The 19,962-nt window shown below is 39.4% G+C and overlaps 1 protein-coding gene across 3 annotated transcripts in view; it reads left to right on the forward strand.

Annotated features, from left to right (window-relative positions):
• Positions 1–1,070: 1,070 nt before the first annotated feature.
• The window catches only part of ZFAND3 (zinc finger AN1-type containing 3), a 148,281-nt gene continuing 129,389 nt past the window's right edge, over positions 1,071–19,962 (forward strand). Inside the window, exon 1 of one of the 3 annotated variants that reach the window (XM_074897025.1) lies at positions 1,071–1,362. In XM_074897025.1, the coding sequence (XP_074753126.1) occupies positions 1,292–1,362 (71 nt within the window). In that variant the 5' untranslated portion in view covers positions 1,071–1,291. The remainder of the gene's footprint in view (positions 1,363–19,962) is intronic. The other 2 variants (XM_074897024.1, XM_074897023.1) reach the window with 2 other exon arrangements.

Raw genomic sequence — 19,962 nt, forward strand, 5'->3', positions numbered from 1 at the left:
ATGCTGAAAATTCCCCTTCATTATGCACCATGTTCTGCTTGCCATAACCTTACCTCTTTCAGGTCCCTTTCTCAGGGGCTGAAACACGAGAACACAAGCGGCCTGCCTTCTCCCGTATTCAGACAGAGCTCAGCTTAGTGTCCTCAGGCAGTGAGTATTGTTTACCAGAGGCAAAGAAACCCCCACATACGCTGGACACCTAACCGATTTTATTTCGTACTGAGGGAAACCGAGAACAAACACCTACAAGAATAAGCAGGAAAAAGAAGATGGAGCGTGGCTCTCAGAGCCCTCCCTGGTCTCCAGCCCTCCCTCCCAAACCGAAGCGGAGAGGCCTGGCACGAAGCAAACGGAGCCCTCTGGGGTCGAGGCCCGGTCCGCCCCCCACCCCCCGCCGCCGAGGTCCCCCAGAGGCAGCCGCCCGCCAGGGAGAGGCCCGGAACGCGCACAGGCCGCCCGCCCCCCGACACACCGGGCTGGCAACCACCAGCCTCGGCAAGGCAGCGCCGGGCGAGAGCTTCGGCGCAGGGCCCGGGCCGGGAGGGTGTGGGGGTGCGGGCCCGCCCGGCCCCCCGGCCCGCGGCAGCGCGGAGGAGGCCCCCGGGGACCCGCTCGCCACCGATCAACTTCCGCGTCGCAGCCCCTCCGCGCATGCGCGGCCAGCGCCGGCACCCCCACCCCGCAGGTCTTCCCTGGCCGTACCACTGTGTGCCCACCGTGTGGGTAGAGGCGAAAGAGCGCGGCGGCCCCAGGCAGCTCTGCAGGCCTCAGCCCCCCCTAAACCTCTTCAGAGAGAATCTCGTTCCCTTCTCGAGCCCACGGGTGCTTTCTAAACTTGCTTCTCTCCTCGTTGCCCCCCCCTATCTAGCGCCGCTCCCCCCGAGGATGCGCTATGGTATATCCCACTCCCAGCTGATCCGGCGGCTTGGCGAAACCATCCGGCTCAGGACAGGGGGAAGCAGGGCGCCGGAGGGGGGGGGCGGGGAGGGAACCACGCGCATTGTTGACTCAGGGGCCGAGCGGTGGGGGAGGGCGGGCGCGTCCCGCTGCGACAGCGGGGTCGTCACGGAAACCGGCGGGCGGGAGGGGCCGCCGCAGAGAGCTGCGCGCCGCGTCCCCGTTCCCCTGCGGGCCCGGCTGGTAGGGCGCGGCCGCCCCCCCTCCCGCGCTCTCCCCTCCGACGCCTCCCCAAGTGGTCGCGCCCGGCTCCAGCTGACCGGCCTGGAATCCCGGCTGGGAGCCCCGCGCCCCCCCGCCCGCCGCTGCCGCCGCCCCGCGCACCGGCCCCGCCATGGGAGACGCCGGCAGCGAGCGCAGCAAGGCGCCCAGCCTGCCACCGCGCTGCCCCTGCGGCTTCTGGGGGTAAGCGGGGCCCGAGGGGCGAGCAGGGGGCCGGGCTGGAGCCGGTCCGGCCTGGCCCGGCGCGGGGAGGGGAGGGGGGCGGGCGGGGAGGCGAAGGGCGAGGCGGCGGGGGGCCGCGGCCGGGCGGTGGCAGGGCCCGGGCCTGGCCTGGTCAGGCGGGCAGGCCGGCCGGGGCGCCGGGCCAGGTCGTAGCCCTGGGCTCCGGCCTGTCAAGGGGGCCGAGCTCGCAGCTTCCCCCGGGGCGGGGGCGGCCGCTGGCCCCTGCCGGGCGGGCCGCAGGAGGTGCCCGCTGGGGGACAGGGGTGTCCCCGGGCGTGCGGCTGGGGGTGCCGCGTCCTGGGGGTCCGGGCGGGGGTGGCGGCGGCGGCTCTTGGCTTAGGAGCAGCGGGTGACCCCGGGAGGGAGGGGGGGTGGTGGCGGCGTTGCCCGCGGGAGGGGGGACGACCGGCTTGCCAGCGGCCCCCCCCGGGCGCTTGGGCACCTCGGCGACGGCCTTCCCGGCAGCTCGGCGCGGGGAGGCCTGCTCGTTTCCTCGGGCACGCAGGTTTCCTGGAGCGGCTGCCCCTCCTTTGGGGCTGCGGGCTGCGCTCCGGGGCCTGCCTTTAGCTCCTCATAGCCGCGGATGAGTAATGCGGGCCCTGGGCTCCCCGGCTCGGCGTCCCGGAGCTCGGTGCCCGACACATCCCTGCCCTGCGCCCGGGAACCGGGAGCTCTCGCTCCTGTTCACTCAGGGCACCATAACTAATGAAGGGAAAAGGCTAAGGTCAAAAAGATACTTCTTTCACCACCTTATGAAGGTAGAGAAGTTCATAATAGATAAGGTCCTCGTTAGTGGTTGGCTGATGTCCTTTTAGAAAGAAGGAAGTAGGGTCATTCCTGTTTGCCAAAGGTGAAAAAAAAAGTAAGCCTATTTCTTGCTAAACTCCAATCACCTCTAGGGTCATATCTGTTGAAGCTGTTGCCATTATTGATTTTTTTTTTTTTTTTTAAGTCAGATGTATCATGGTAGATGGTATACTGGCCGATACACATGATCATAAATGTCTTTAATGTATATCACAGAAACATTAGTCCCTAATGTTCTTTTGTTATGGAAAGTTCAAGGAATATGTGATTAAATAGACTTTTGAGGGCCCACTTGAGATTTATACTTGTCTGTGATTGTACCTTTTTGGGATTAATGTCATGCCATTTAAGGTGCTCTGGGGAAGTGGAGGCTGAGAGAAAAGAGATGCAATAAGAGTGATTTAGTGATGCCACTATACATTTGGTTGGTTTATTGAAGTAGCAGGATTTTAAATGAAATCCTATTTTTGAGTTATGACAGAAGCCTGAACTGCAACAAATGCCATGGCCCTGCTGGGAGTGATCTTGCAAGACAGATTATAAATATACAGTAAATTATTTTGTTCATTTTTGCTTTGTTAGGCTCCCATATTTGGGCCTGATGTTTTCTGTAATGTAGTGGAAAGCAAGTTGCTCTATCTCTAATGTAGTCTACTGACTGCTGTAACATGATACTGATGTGAAAAGAGAGTTGCAGAAAGTTAAAAGTGAACTTTTTCTTTCAGCTGAACTTTTTGGCTTGTTCAGCATGTTGTGATAATGAGAAGAAAATCTGGTGCTTCGTGTTCAAGGGTTGGCTTAATGGTGAGAGGAGGCTCTCAACAAAATCCGTTGTCTTTAAAGCTGTGGGGTTTTTTTTTGTGCTTCCCTCGCACAAGCAGCTATCCAAATGGTATTTACCCCCCCCCTTTTTTTTTTTCCCCTCTGTGTCATCTACACAGTAGTGTTTCTTGTAAGATATTTTTGAAAGACCGTATTGTGAAAAAAATCCTCACTTTCTGTACTAATGCAGTGAATAAATTAATCCGTTTTTCAGTTTCTTTAACTGCCTGCCAGGTACATTTCAATACAGAGTGGCAAACTACATATCTGCTTTTTCACTTAAAAAACCCCAAACAAAACCCAACAAAACCCAAAACAGTGCTGTCAGGTTCCAGAGTTTGATAGTTTGTTGTACTTCTCAGTCCTGAAGAAGCTTCAGTGTCTCTTTGTCCTTATTTACCTAGGCCCTTGCTAGTGCTTGAAAAGATCAGCTGGTAAATCTGTGTAAGTGCCCTTCTAGTGAAGTTGCAATGGCAGGAGTACTTAAAGGGTCACAGTTTTATACCAGCTCTCTGAAAAAAACTAAATCATGATAGCAGAAAGACTTATATGCATCTGAAGTTGGAACTCTGCTGCCCTAGTTGTCAACTAGGGTTATTACCAGCAACATGTCTTATCTATGACTTTCATATCACTTTTATGTCTGTCAAGTCATTTTGGAATAACAGGGCCATATTTGCTCTTTATCTGCAGGACATTTAATACTAGGAAAAGTTCTGAAACTTGTAATTTAATATAGTAGTTTCCATGAAATTTGTAAATAAAGTAATGTAGAGGAATAGTGTTTCTTTATGTTTCCTGGTCCCCATCTGTCCATTGGATGAGAATCCTTTTGCAGTTGCTCTTGGGTGAGGCTGAACCAGGTAGGTAGTGGAATAACTCAGTGTCAGTGGGTCAGACAATAAGGTCTAGATTTTGCCGAGTATAAAAGAAGGTGTGGGGTTTGGTGTTTGTGTTTTTTGTTTTTTGTTTTTTGTTTTTTTTTTTTAATTGATTTTTATGGAATGCTTAGCCAGGACTGTTTTCAGTAAGATGCGCCTGTTCTGCAGTAATCCGCAAAGATAGGAAACATTAAGGAAAATACCAGAAGAAGCATTAAAATTAAACTAAGCTTTGGGTTTCTGGGCTAAAACTTGGCTATTGGTCAACAGTGATAGAAGTAGCTCCTGAAATGTGCATTGATAGTGGTGGCATGCAAAGAGATTACAGGAGAAGACTGGTATGTACTGTTGCATTAAAGTTGGAGGGATTCTTTTAAAATGCTTGGTTTTATATTAGAAATTCAGACCCTGTAGGTTTCAAGAATCTCTGTTGACAGAAAACTACTAAACTCTTCATGTTTCAAGATCTAAGAGACTAAAAAATGAACAGCTGAAAGAAGGGACTTGAGTGAGACTATTCAGAACTTCTGAAACATCTGCTTAAGGTCAACAGCTAATGTTTGCTTACTTTTGTTAAAGATCATGGAATTCATCCTGAAATCTTCTGCAGACTTGCCTTTCTCTTTAGAATGTCCAGTCTGTCATTTCTGCTCAAGTAATGTTCAAATGGAGCACTGAGATGATGATTATATTTTACAAAATCATTTCAGTTACCCAGATAATCTCAATTGGGAAATCTCATATGTATTCATGTTATTTATGAAAAACTCACACAACTTATTGTTTGGAAATATTTTGCTCCCCTTTCTTCCTATTTTTAGATCTTAAATTTTAGTTAGTTGCAATTATCTTGCTTTTTATTGGAGTAGTCTGAGTGTACAAAGGTTGGAAAGGGTGCAGTATGCAACTTATTATTTTAGGTCAGTTCAACTAGAGTTTATGCTGTGCTTAACTTTTCATTCTTATGATCTGGAAAAATTCTTTCTTCTTTTCCTGATTAATAGACCATGTAATGTTGGTATTTTTTCTTAGACTAGTGGATTTCGGAAACCGATTTCACTTTATGGTATATATAAAATCTTCAACTCTAAGTTAATAAATACATGAAAATATTACTATATGTATATGTTCCAGTTAAGCCATTTTGCTTATTAGAGATGAGGCACAATCCTTTAATGAACTACATGTTGGCGGTTCCCCATTGGCTTTTAAGGGATTCCGTGAAGGTTTCACTCGTTTATAGCTCGTCAAAGGGCTGGGGCTTTTACTATTAAATGGTTATATGTGTAGATGAGGCTTGTAAGCGAAAATACTCCTTGACTGCTAGAAGCATGTACTGTGAGAGGGTAATACTTTTACAATTCTATTTGTACTGTAGTGACTGCTGCTTATTTGTCTTATGGTCCAGACTGATACCGTATGATTCCATTCAGTGCCTTAGAACCAGAAAAGAAGGAAATATGTTAATGGGCGTAAAACAAATGAATTCCATTCTTGAAATGGTGGCAGCCAGCAGGAAGTTGATTGAAAACACAGTATGATTAGTTTCATCTCATCTTATTTCTGGCAACTATAAGGTACTGTAGTCAGCTAAAACTGATGGCAATATTGTTTGAGAACATGCCAGCAGGGGTTTTGCAGGATGTTGCCATTTGTTCTGCCTTTCTCTGACACTGCATGCATCATATGTGATGAGACATTGTGCCCCAAGCATTCTGTGCAGGCCCAATCCAGAATTTATTTCTGAGTCTGGATTTTCCAGTCACTTATGTATCATCAGGTCCCTTCCATGCCAATCTCTCTTTTTTCAATTTTGTTTACTAAAATTAAACATTTGATCAAATGGTGAATCATTTAACATAAGCATGATTAGTTTGTGACTGTATAATCATCAAAGCTTGCTTTTAGCTTCTAAACAAATAGTGACTATGTATATATGCCATTAAGAAGCCTTTTCTCTGCTTAGTCTTTTCCTTCCTTTTTCTGGTGTTCATTCCATATGAACTCTCAGTAACTGTCCTTTTAATAAATACTTTCAAATCTCATAGGCTGCATAGGTCATCCTGAATGCATAATGCCTTCATAAACCTAATTTTGATTTAACCACTGTTGAAACCTCATATAGATGTTCCTAAACAGGAGGCTTGAGTAAACTGTTGAAATACCTACCTTTCCCTCTGAGAATTAGTTTTCACTGGGCTTGTATCATGCAGTTCCTTAGCCAGGCTTTCCCTTACTGGACCCTTGGATCGGATGCTAGAATAAGCAATGAATTTGTTGGTTTATGCAAGACAGCATATGCACTACCAAATAGGTTATTGTTTATTAGACCTTGGTATTGACTGGGGTCTTTGCATTAATAGTGAGCAGTGAGGATCAAATAAGGTGCTTTGGGATAGCTCTGTGTGGGCAGTGTTGTCTGAGGGGCAGGGTTTCTCTGCAGTTACTGATGATCAGAAATGTCACTTCTTCCCTCTAAAGTGGTAAATTGATTTAAATAAATAAATTGATGACATTTATGTTTTAGGAAGGCTAATTCTACTACCTTGTAAAAGACCTAAAGCATTTTTTTTGTAAGATAAAAGCTTATTTGCTTTTATCTATTATAAATGTTTATAGGCCATTTATCACAGGAAAATGGTAGTTGCTTGGAATGGAGTAAGTAATTTGCATGCTGTGGCTTTTGGTCTTAGGTTAAGACTAAAAATACTTGATTATCATATTTTTTTGTTATGCATGAACTTATTTAACACTACCAAATCCTTGGGTAAAAGAACTTGAAGCTATTTGTAGTTAAAGCCATCATTAATTGCTGTAACAGATACACTGGTGTGTTGCACAAATAGAAGGGACAAATTATTTAACTGACAGAATCAAAGAGTCTGAGGAATTGATTTATTTACAAGTTTTACTAGGAAGCGCTATAGAGGATGATAATAAGACATTGGAGAGAGACGGAAATTCTTTGCTTGGATCTTAATTTTAGAAGATGCTGAGAATTGTGAGATGTAGAGAAGCTTCTGTTTGAGGAGACGGTGGTGGTGGTGGTAGGGAGTTGAACTTTGCCATGTTCCTTGCTTGAATAAGAATATGAAGAATGATAAATTGTGAGGTTCTTGTGATTTCCCTTAGTCATAATAAAACTAGAAGAGCATCTTGCCTGAGGTCAAAACATGTTTTTTTTTTTCACTTTTTTATACAGTGAGCAATTGCTTCTTGCAACCGTGTTTGCAAAGTACCGCATTTTGGATCAGGGCTAAATTTTCTATTTGCTGCAGAAGCTTACCTTTAGGAATGGGGGTTACTGGCACTCGAAGTAAAAGCAGATGAACTGGATTTAATACTTTAACTGTAATAAGCTCTTTTCTAGGAATGTGAAAACAATGCTTGCTTTTGCAGTACTTAACAGAATAGACAAAACAGAAAGGAGATTTTGTTATTTAATGAAAAACAGCTGTTCTGGATAAGACCAAAGATGCATCCAGCCCTGTTTCTGATTTGGGTGATAAGTGATGCTGAGGGAATAAGCATACGGACAAAGCAAACATGCGGTGATGCTTATCTTGGTATACCTCCTCTGCTTCTGGCAGTCTGACATAAGGTTGTCCTCTGTTTTATAGATTTATGGCTTAGTAGGTCTTACCTATTTTTTATGAATTTGCATAATGACTTGGTGCATCCATATGTACTTTTGACCCTCACAACATCCTGCAGCAAGTAGTTCCATGCTTTAACCCTTCTCTTTATGAAAAAAAAAAAAAAATTGATTTTGTTTTCTATAATTTTACTATGTGATAATTCTAAGGAGTGAATAAATTCAAACAGCTGGTATATGAGGGTGTTTTGGTTAAGAAAATCCAAAAATAGGCTTGCTTGATTGAAAATGTCTGTTCACTTTCTCAGTGAAACCAGAATTTGAGAAAACAAACACTTTCTTAAACCATAAATTTATTCAAAATCTTTACATAAAGTGGTTTAGAAACATTTTCTAATTGTAGATGGATGCTGTGGTAATAAGACAGATGTATCCAGCACCTTTTAATCTAACTGTACCTTCCTCATCAATCAGAATTAAATTCAGTGTCATAGTTGATGCTTCTGCAAGTGGAATGAATAAGAAAGAAGATTGTGTGCTGCTTTTTGAAGCTTAGAGGAGTTAAAAGTTATTATGTCAAGGTCACCTCCCAGGTTTCTGTCTTCCTGTCAGTTGGTATCTTCTTCACATCTTTTGTAAACTGTTACTAGTTTGGAGTATTGTGATTTGGGCAGTGTTAATGATTATTCCACAGTTAGTGCTACAAAATATTTGTCTTGAACATTTTATTAATTAGCATTAACTATTGTATGGTAGCATGGATATGTTGTGTTCTGTGTATTGGTTTGTTTTATTAAACGTGCTTTGTTTTCTCAAAAGTTTCTAATGGTAAGTTCAGTCTGCAATACAGGTATCAGTTTAAAGAAAATACTGCTGCTGTTTTTAATTGCATGAATTTTGACAACTTCAACATCAGACTTCCACAACAGTGTGTTTGCTGTTTGGGCTTGGAGAGCTGTTTAAGTCTTGAATTGATGGAAGCATCATGACCCAGTATTTCCTTTAAGGTGTTGGGATCAATGGTACAAAGCATTAACTTGAGAGGATGATCCTTGATGGGGATATGCATTGGACATGTTTGGGTTCCACTTGAATGTTTTCACTAACGTGCTATGTCAGTTGTTATTGGATTTAAAAATGATTTTAAATTAGAAGTTTGTGCATGTAAATAGACACAGGCTTCTTCAGAGACATTTGGTAGGAATGATGAATGTGATATAGTTTGCTGAGAAAATACTGCTTGTGTTCCTTGAAGTTTAAAATGTCATTGCACTCCTGTATCTCCTCAAATATGCAACCTTGCCTGACTAACTTTGTATCTTAAAGTGTTATGACAAATGTCTCCTGAATGTTTTTGGACAGTATTTGATCTTGACTATGTTGAAACACGTATTTGGATCTCGGAGATAAACTTCATATTCAGTTTAGGCAGGTAAATTACACTGATCTGTTCTCCTTTTTTTCTCTCCTCTTTTGCCCAAATGGCAAAAATCATTCCTGTCTGATCAATATAGGCAGGACTCACTAGCATGGAGTCCTTTATTTGGTTTTGGAAGAATTAAAAGATCGGGCAGTAGCTGCAGCATGAATTGACTTTTCTGGATGTCAGATTTGTGAAGGAACTTAAGTCAGAGTAGTTGCAGATATTAGAAAAGCATCTTCTCAGTACACTGAGAAGGCCACATAAAATATTGTTGAGGACAGTATATGTAGCAAATGCCAAATTATTCTGAAAAACACTTTCTGAAAATGAAACCTCTGTGTGGATGACCACGGTCAATGGTTTCAGGCCGTGGGGGTGACATTAACATACAGTAGAAGTGGGTCGGTATTTTGGTAATGCCCAACCATTGTATTTTTAAGATTTTGATGTAACACGGTTGTGGGTTTTTTTCTTTAATAATGGAGATGTATCTTTTATTTGAATTAATGAGAATTTTATATGCTTAAAGAGTATGGGTTTTAAACTTAATTTTTTTTAACATAATTTTTGAAATCTTGTAATTTGGAAGTCAATCAGTGTATTGTAATACATAGCTCCATTCACTCTAAATTATTCTTTACCTGTACTCAGGAAAATGTATTAATTGAAGAGTTATAATATTCCACAAGTTGGAGGAGGTAGACATTTGCAGTTGTGTGTTCAATTTCTCTGTTAATAGCATCTGAGTAATAGCATTGTGGTAAGTGCAGTACTTTCCTGTACAGAAAAGTTGTATTAGGAAATAGTTGATGGATTTTTACATTTAATCTGTCCTCTGGGATTGTCCCTGCAGCAGGGAATACTGCGCTATGTTATTTATGAAAGAATTGTAGGTATTCTGTTCAATTCCTGCTGTGTAATCTGGCCACCATATGCATGCTCTGAACTTGAACAATGTAGGTCAATGGGAGGAAGATAAATTTCAGTTTCTGAATGTTGTAGTATTTTTATTAGTGGTTTAAGGGAGTTTACTTTTAAAATGACTTTCATTGGCATTATGTCCTTTAATGAATGTACTTTGGCTAGTGTTGGATTTCCAGTGTTTATTTGGTGTAAATTAAAGAGACTAACTGGAAGTAATGAAAAATTTTGGAACGGAGATAAAAACTGGTTTTCCAGAAATAATTTTAATAAGCAGTAAGACAAACTGAAGAGAAAAAGAGGTGGTTTGATAATTACTATCTTTAGCTTCTAACTCTTTATGTAGTGTCTGATGCTGGCTAAGTTTTTTAATTTGAGGGCCTGTTTTAGTAATGTATATATTTAACTTCTGCTTATTTGAATGTAGAAGTTCTATTTACTTCCTAAGCACTTAAGGAAGGAGGAGAAGAAAAGAGCATGAAAAGAGCACAATACTACATTAGAAGCAGTGTTTTAGAAAAAAAAATAATCGGGCTGGTTCCATGATAACCTCATAATTGTGCACTTAGAAAAGCAGAATCCAAAGTCATGTCCTCGTTGACTTAATTGCTAAAACACAACTCGCCTTCACGATATGACTGTTACTGAGATCAGCCCTGCCACCATAACAGCAGCATTTTGATCTCTAATTATATGTTCTTAGAGGTGTCTCAGAGGAAGTTGCATATACGGAGTAGGCAAAATGCTGTCATTTAGCAAGAGTCTTTCAGTATTGGGAATTGTCCTTCTAACTGTTGATTAGATGCTGTTTTGTCCAAGATAATGTCAATATTAAGGAGTCTAGCTTTCTGATAAATCAACTGTCTTTGAAACTCTTCTTTAACAAGTATCCAGTATTACTCAATGAAATGCATTTTTAGCTGGAGAAGGGTAAATCCTAGGTCAGGTATTGCTGACACCAGTTTGCAAGAGAAGGCATTAGTGTTGGATGCAGTAATAATTGTTCATTTCTTAATGTCCTAGTGTTACCTTTTTTTAATAATCTGCTTCAGTGAACTAACGGACAATAATGGTTTCTGAAATTGTCTGTGTGTTAACAAATGCTTATTTATTCCTGCAAATAGGTTTCAAGCGTTCCCCTGAATTGCTAACATGTTAATCAATTAATTTAAAATCTAATAATTTATATTTTTAGAATCAACCTTTGACTCTGTACTACTTTAAAGGAGTGAAAGCATTTTTAACATGGTATGTTTTCATAATAAATGTTCTTCCCAATTTTAATTTGCAAGCATGTTAGTCTAATTATTCAGTTTTTACTAGGAAAAAAATGATATGGAAAACATCATGATTTATTTTTTTTAAATACTCAGAATTTAAAATACAGTACTTTTAAGTTGTTGAAATCTTTTTCCACTTTTACATAGATGTGTGGGTGAACCATTAGCTATGCTATAACTGATAAAGGGCATTCAGGATTAATCAATATATACTCAGTAACTTCTCTAGGTGTTAACTCATTTTTGAGCTTTCAAAAGAAAGCAGTTAAGAATAGCATTTGAACAGTTCAAATATCTTTTTCTTGGCAGTGGGGCTTTGTGATTAAGATGGAACAAATTGACTCCTGATTTTATTTAAGAAAGTGGACTATGCTGCTTGTAAATCCTGGTGGTGTCAGATACCTGGAGAGTTTCTGATACTTCTAACATGCCTATTTCAGAGTATGTTTATTTTCCAGAATTAAATGTTAGAATGTTACTATATATATAGTGTTGAATGTCACTACATATTCTTCCCATATTTTGTCTGTAGTTTCTCAGCATTGGTTTTGTTTTGGGTGCTGGGCATGTTCCTGTTTTAACTTTCTCTTGGGTACTGCGATTCCAAATATATAGATACTGTGCTCTAATGTTGATTTTTTTTTTTTTTTTCCTTAAATACATCTTACGTTTATTACCAGAGTTTAGAGAGTATAAACCCATAAACATAAGGGTAGTAGAATGTTCCTTTTTTAAATTAAAGTCCCCTTCTTGACATTTAAGTTTGGAAAGGATTTATTACTATTTCTGACACTGATGTTTTGTGTGACACTCGGTCCATACTTTTCCCTTTGCACGTTTTTCTTTATTAAGTGAATCATATATCGCTCTTAATTCCACAGTGTTCTAGGAGCCCTGAATGGAAGACTTGGTAGCAAGGAATATTTTCAGCTTCTCCACCTCTGTCCGTTAGAGAGAGGTGTTTGTTTTAATTCAGAACTTGCTCTAGGACAGTATTGACCCATTGACACGTTGTTTGCAGGGATGTTCATGTAGAAGGAAGTGATTGTGATGGGTGGAGGAAGTCTCTTTCAATCAGAGTTGCTATGCAATTAGAAGAACAAGAACAGGCTGCATTACACATCTGCAAGTCTGGGGTGGTTTTGCAGCACTCTCTTGATGAAGATAGGACCCCATTATTATCCATTATTCTCTGATGCAGTCTCTCCTTTGACTATTAATGTTCTCATGTGACTAATTCAGGAAAGACCAGAAATCTTTCTTGTGAATAATTAACACTTCCTGTCCTGCTTGAGTGGCTTGTAAAGACTGATTTGAAAGGTAAAAGAAAAACACTGCGGTGTATATCATTATATAGTAAACTAAGCTGATGTGTTATATCATTCTTCCCAAGTAAACTAAAATACTGGAAATATTACTGGCAAAATGAGAACTCTAGCATTACAGATTAGAATTCAGTTCCCTGAGCTGACATGTCTTCTGAAGTGGATCTGAAATTCAGATAACTGAAATTACTGGTTGGTTTTGAAACTGCTGTAATTGGAAACCCAAACTAAACAGAACTAGACTAGGGTTTTGAGAAACTTAAGCCTACAGCTTTCAGAGGTTGCTATAATTTTCAGGTGGGGGTTTTTTATGTTTTTTTTTTTTTTCAGATCAGATTCCCAGCACACACATGAATGCCACTGAGACAGAAAGTGATTTAGCTGATTCTTATTAGTATTCTTTCTGTCATTATTTCAGTTTACTGATTTAGTAGTGGGTTTCTGACTTCTGTTAGCAACATGTTTGTTGCAAATGTGAAGTGCTTTTGAGTAGCCTTTATGTTATGGTTGGAAATATTAAAATTGGGTGAGGATTTTAATTTTTATATATATATACACATAATTTATTTGCAACTTTTGATACAGAATTATAAAAATTGAAATAGCTTTTTCTGCAGCACTTGTGTAGATGGATTGTGTATCTAATGGCTTACTGTATCAGAGAAGAATGATCATGTGTTTATCAATTTTCACAATGAAGACAGCTGTAAAAGAAATGTTTTCTGTTTGAACGTGACTTTGACTAACTATTCTAATAGTATTTGTCCCGATATGGATGTCATAAAAGAAAGAGATTATCTTGATTTTTATTTTTTTTTTAAAGATTATTTTTGAGGACTCCTTAAGGCCTCTCAACCAACTTTAGTCAATTCGTGGTCCAAATGGATTTGTGCTCTTAAGGTTATGTAGTAAGATTGTGACCCAAATGGGAACTCCAAAGACTTGTATTCTTTGTGTGTCTCTGAAGGCAGTTAAGAGGGTAAGGGAAATAGTGTACGTGATCCTCATTTTGGGATTTATTACTAGCTTGTTAAGCAGTGTGCTTGCCTTTCTTCTACCAAGCTTTCTTGTCCCTCATCATCTATAGAGGACAAAATCTGAAGCTAGATGTTACAATTTTAGTAGCACAACTGAGTATCTAGTTTGGAAAAAGTAGACCAGCTTTTGGAGGCACAGGCTTTTTCTTCAGTATATGGGGAAGCTGGTCTACTTTTTCTAAGTATATACTTAGATATTACCTTTGTCCCCAAAATCAATCTTGCCTATATCCTTGGGTCATCATGACTGCAACAAGACTACTACTAGGACATGAAAGACAATTGTCTTCTACCAGCTAGCACGGACTGAGTTATGTATGTTTGTTTTCAGCTGTTTACTTGCAGATATTGTTCAGAAACCACTGTTTCTGCTAAAATCATGTATAATGGTATGTAGGAAACACTGAATATGGTTGCCACATTGATGTTTGCTACAATCCTTGCCACAAAAGATAGAAGTTGCTTGTTCAGTTTGTACCATTTGAAGATAGCTACAGATGTGTTTAATTCACTTTGATTCTAGTTGAATTAGTCTAGTGTGAACATTTTCTTTGAAAGGTATAGATAGCATTTTACCTTCCCATAGCAGATCAAAAACATCTGTGTAAATGGACTTGAGAAAGATTATGATTAGAGATCAAAACGCCCCAAATTTTCATCTTCCAGTCTACTACTTACAGGGGGTAGGGTGTTAAGTAGAAGTATTGGGAAGTAAGGGGGCAAGAAAACAATGTACATGAAGTTCATAATTTACATATTTGCTATTCACTAGTTTCATAGTTGGAGACTTTTTTTTTTTTTTTTTTTTTTTTTTTTTTTTTTAAATTCTGTTACCTGCCACTTAATTTCCCAGACTGATACGGTGCTTTGGTGAAACTGGAGATTGAGAGAAGATTGTGCGGTCCCCTTTCAGAAGGGGCCTTCTGTGAGTAAAGGATGAAGCTGAAGAAGGTGCAGAGATGTATGAATCATGAAAAACGTTACTTTTTCATTATTTTTCTTGGAGACTAGAGATAACAGAAGAGTTATAGGCTGATGTTACTGCTTGCTTGCTTTATTTATAAAACTCCTTTTAACTCTTGCTTCTATTTAGGATTCAACATTAATTTGACATAGTTAATAAAGCAGAAGAGTTGCAGCTTGCAGCTGCAGCTTGTCACAGTGGTTAGGTAGTTATAACTTGCTGGTTCTCCTTGTGTACTGAGAAGGTTATGCCTGGCTTGGATGAGAGTTCAGGATGAGGTAATGTTATGAGGCTCATCTTTATTACCTACTGTTAATGATTGCTCTGCTTGGTTACAATGCCTTTGCCTAAATTTACCTTCAGAAATGCATAAAAAGCTGATCTAAGGAAAGAGCCTTTGCTGTTTGCTCTGCATGCATGCAGATGAAATATTTAACTTGGCCCTGACTTCCCACTGTCTGATTGTGATTTATCCTTTCAGTCTTGATTAGTAGAGGAAAATAAGAACTTGAGGCTTGTTGCCACACTTTTTCCATGTTATTTAAAAATAGGAAAATGATGAGGATAACATAATGGTTGCTGTGAGTGCTGTGATACCCTTGTTTTTGTTCTTGTAAATAAATCTAGGCTGCCTACCTTAAACACTTAGAAACCAATAAAAGCTACCTTGTGAAAATGACAACTGTGAAGATTACAATTTGCGTTTTCATTAATCTGGATCAACGAAGATGGAAAAGCCAAAATACCAGTCTGTGTAAAGGTTTCCTTCTCCTGTCACAGGATGAAGGATGTGAGATAAAGGATTGTTTTTTCACTAGATGTTTAAAACCCTTGAACTTTAAAGCAAAATGTGCATGCTGAATTCTTTCTACCCTGGTAATTGAAATGTAATTGCCCGAGACCTGAGAAGTGTGCTGTGTGAAATAGGAGAAAGGCACAGTGCATTAAGTAGGGGGTCTCATCCCAACTTTACATTTGACTCCCTTTCTGGAAAGTGCTTTTCTCTGCCCTGTCATCCACTGAACAGCACATGCAGCAGCTCATTTGTCATGGCTAGATGACCAGTACTAACTTAGTGGAGAAAAGTGAGCTGCCTGTACAGCTGGTCCATAATGCCCTCTGCAGTAGTAACAGTAGTTTCGGTCTTACATTGGGGTCTTTCACCTGAACAGCGGTGGAATAAGAGCTCCTGATGGTGAGCTTTCAAGGCACAACATGAGAAAGATGTTTGTTTGTGATAGCCCACAGTAAGGAGTTTTTTAGACTGTGGCAAAACTTTGAAGGAGGTGGGAAGTGGGGAGGGTAAAGCGCATTCACATCTTGATTATTCCTTTAGTTTCCCTACCTTTCCTTTAAAGTCCTCACAAGTAAAAAAGAAAAACTAGGTATTTTTATTTTTATCAGAATAAAACTGAACAGTTTTGGGTGACCTTGTTCTCTCTGTCCTCCAGCCATTAAATTTTAGATCTGCTGTACTTGCATAAAGGCTTTAGTTATAAATTTATGAGGAAAATGTCAAGTGGCTAGGCACAAAATTTGATATATCTTGTTAATTATGTAGACACTGCAAACTTCTCCACATACTGCTTAAAACTCTTTAGAGAAAAACCTCACAGCTTATGTGCAATTGTATTATGACAAAGCAGGGTATACGTTATAGAATGGTAAATACCAATACTTTCTACAGTTTTACTTTAGATGTTGGGTGAGTAGGTGGCATATTGGAGAGTAATGTTTGAGATTTGAGAGATCCTGATAATTTGTTTACTTTAAAAAAGGCTGCTAATGGACTCTATGTAGTTCAGAAAAGTAAGCTAGTGCTTGTCTTGAATTAATTGTATGAATTAACAGAATTTGCATGTTTAAAATGCAAAAGTGGACTGATTTAGGTCAAACAGGTTAAATTTGGGAGTTTAGACTTGTGGGTCACTGATTAACTCAACAGATTGGTTATGTCAAAGTTGTTTCCAAACAAGATTTACTGCTGTTGATAGTTTGATTATTAAGCTAAACACTTAACTACCCCCCCTGTGATTTAGCATGCCTAGTGTTTACTTAGTTGCATTTCTCATTAGTTAGATGCTGAGAGGAGATGAGATTAGCGGGTTTTATTTATGTTTTGTCAGATTATTGTATAACACTTTCTTGTACTGCTGCACTGCTAAGATTACAAAATTAATAGGAAATGTGGGGGTTTTTTATTTAAAAAAAGCCTTCTACTTATTTCCTTGAGTTCTACATGATTTGTTACTGTTTCTAAGTGCTAGCCATGTACACCCTGCTTTGCAGAGCTGCCACAGAGAGACTGAAATATAAGATAAATACATTTTCCATTAAATCTTCGATTTTACTAAATCTAAATTTGGAACAGCAATCATATGAAAATATTTATTTGTACTCTGGAGACACAAAGAGCTCCCTAAACTGGAAAAATAATTTATCAAGTTGACAGTATGCAGAATTTTCAACTGTTAATAAATCAGAGTGTTCTGCACTAGAATAGCTCAAAATTCTAAAATGGAATTGCTTCCCAAAGTAATTGGGTAAAAGAGGAGAGGTGTCATACAACATAGACCAGGAAATACCTGAGGCTAGTAGAGGTAAAATTAGTTCAGCTACAAAAGTGTAGTTATAAATTTGGGGAAAATGCATAGGAGATTGGAAACCAAGTTATTTGTTGTCTTACTGCAACCATAAAGGGAGATTTATGAATGGAAGGTGGTTATGGGGAATGCTGGATGTTCACTACTGGGTATGTCACTTGCTACTTACAGGAGCAAAATTTGAATGGTGACTGGGTGAGAGCAGCGGGCAGGGTTGCTCATACACTGTGCAACCCATGGGTAGCCATTTGAAATAAATTCCAGAGGAAGAGCAGAACAGCTTTTTGTTTCAATGGATGGGTACTATCAAACTCCAGCTTTGGGGGATAAACAGTAAGAAAGGACTCAAACTTTATTTTAGCTCTCATACGTCATTAGGTGCAGTGAGGATAATACTGGAATGCCATAAGGCTGAAAGAGATCTGTGAGAAAAATAGCTAAAATTTGTTTCTACACCTTGGAGCATGAAAATGAAAAAAAAATTAAGTTATATTGATAGAGATCATGAATCAATGGACATTTTCAGCCCACAGAGTACTACAGTCTCAGACTGCTGGGTTTCTCTTGCTGAGATTGTTTAGCTTTTTGTACACTTTCAAATATTGAAAAGCTTAAGACTGGAGTAAACCCACTGGAATTCTGATCATGGAACACATGGTCTAATATATTTTTTTAGCTTGTGAAAGCTAAGTTTTGATTTATTTAATGGGAGGTCCTAGTTAGAGAAGCCCTGAAAGTAATATGATTGGGTTAAAACCAAAAGGAACTCTTTTATCTTTCAGGAGTAACAAGGCAAACATAGTTCTTGTAACTGTGTCCTTCACTGAAAGTCCAAACAAAGTAAATGATTTCAAAGCATTTAAATGACTTGTGTGTCAAATCCCACTGACACTCAGGAGTCTTTGAAAATGTTATGTTACTATCAATGCTTATGTAATGTGATCAAACAGTGATTGTCAGCTTGTAGGACTGAAACCAAAGGCAAAAATGTGGTGAATATCTTGGTGGGATGTTGTAGTTCATTAGTGGAGTCAGCATCTGATAAGCTTGTGGATGACTTGGCTTAAGTGCATTTAAAACGTAATTCCATAGTCCTTTTATTTTATAAAGCATATATACGTTTAATATTGCAGCAGTTTTTAACAACTTTGAAATGAGTTACATGTTTGAAAAGATAATATAGTTTTAAATTCTAACGTTTTCCCCTACTGGCAGGATAACAGATCAAAACCTGTTTTATATTTATCTGTAGTTTGCTTTCAGTCTTGTAGTAAAACGAGAACATTCAAATCAAGAAATGCCATAAAGCAGGGTAACTAACTGTAGCTCTGTCCCATAGCTTGCACATGCAAAAATGAATCATAAATACATGATGACTTATTAGTATTTTAAATATCAATATAAAATGTTTTTCTGTGGCCATGGACAGAAACGTAATTATTTCTGTTGTGGATGTACAACAGTTATTTAATGTCATAAGGCAGTATTTTTTTGACTTCTTACTGGTTATTCTTCTGTGTGTTTAATTACTGGCAGAAATCATCTTGTGTATTTAAAAATAAGTTTTTCCCATTAGTAAGATACATCACAGTAATTTATTATCATTTATGCTCACAAACTGTTTTGGGAGAAATATATTTTCAGCATTATGTTCACATTCTATTTATGACTTTCTTTGACAGACTCTGTAGCAGTATATCTAATTTTTGTGTTATTTAACCTATTTCCAAACAGTTTTGAGTTGGAAATGACTTAAGGTATTGTGCTTTGAAAAGAGATAGTCATTCTTCTCTGTAAAAGATGCAGATTTGTTGCATGAGTATATTTAGAGCCCATGAAATGGTCTACAAGTTTGAGGGAAAAACTTGGAAATCGTCATTTTGTAGGTCTGTTCTCCTGTTGCATTTTAACTCCCGTACAAGTTTCTGTGCAGCCTCGTTGCGTAATGTGTTTAAGTATCTCAATGGAAACTTTCTCCTATCCTTACCTCCTTTTCTTGTGCCTTAGAACGCATACCGCTGCGAAGGTGTGTCAGGAGCCCTGAATAGGGCAATCAAGTAAATTGCTTGAAGTAGGGAACAAGAGGGATTACTGAACAAGTTGACCAGTGTAAGGGGAACAATCTAGATGGTGGTAATGGGGGAAGAAAAGGTGTTAAAATACAACTTAAATTCAGGTATCCTGAATCAGCAGGTTCTCAAATTCACATACTTTCTGTTAAATTTGGAGGAGAGGAGGAAGGGCAATAGCTGTCATTAGTTTGGAGCTTTAACACTGAGTTCTATGAATTTAAAAGTAGTTTGGATTATTTTTCCTTCTACTACCTGTCTTTGCCATAATAAACAATTAATACATATACCTGAAAAAGCCCCTTTAGTTTCAGTGAGATGGAGATGCCTGCATTGGGTAAGAAGCAGTCCCTGCATCTGGACAAGCTGTAAACTCTAGCATTCCAGGGTGTGATGTTTGATACAGTACAGTTTGAAAAGCATCAGCAACTTGGAAGATGAGACAGTAATGAAAAAAAAAAGCATTATTCCATCCATACAAATTCTGCTTTTGTAATTACATACAGTATTGATAGAATGTAAAGCTTTCATACAACATAGCTTTTATGGAGAAGGCTAATGTTTTTGGAGGTGTTCTGCTTTCCCTTAACCAACCTTTCAATTATTTGAGACACTTCTATAAAATAATACAGATTTTTTTTTTGTATTATAGACTATAAATGCCAGAAATACAGCTACAATTGTTGACCTTCAGCTGCATAATGGTGAGATAAAAAGGGCATTGCTTTGTACATCAGGGAAACTTCACTCAAGAGTGAAGACCGGAGTATTCATCTTTTTAGTCCAATTCATAGACTTTTTTTAAAATCTAAAACCATGTAATTCTTTTGTTCC

This window comes from Athene noctua, chromosome 1, assembly GCF_965140245.1.
Source record: "Athene noctua chromosome 1, bAthNoc1.hap1.1, whole genome shotgun sequence".
NCBI classification, from domain to species: domain Eukaryota; kingdom Metazoa; phylum Chordata; class Aves; order Strigiformes; family Strigidae; genus Athene; species Athene noctua.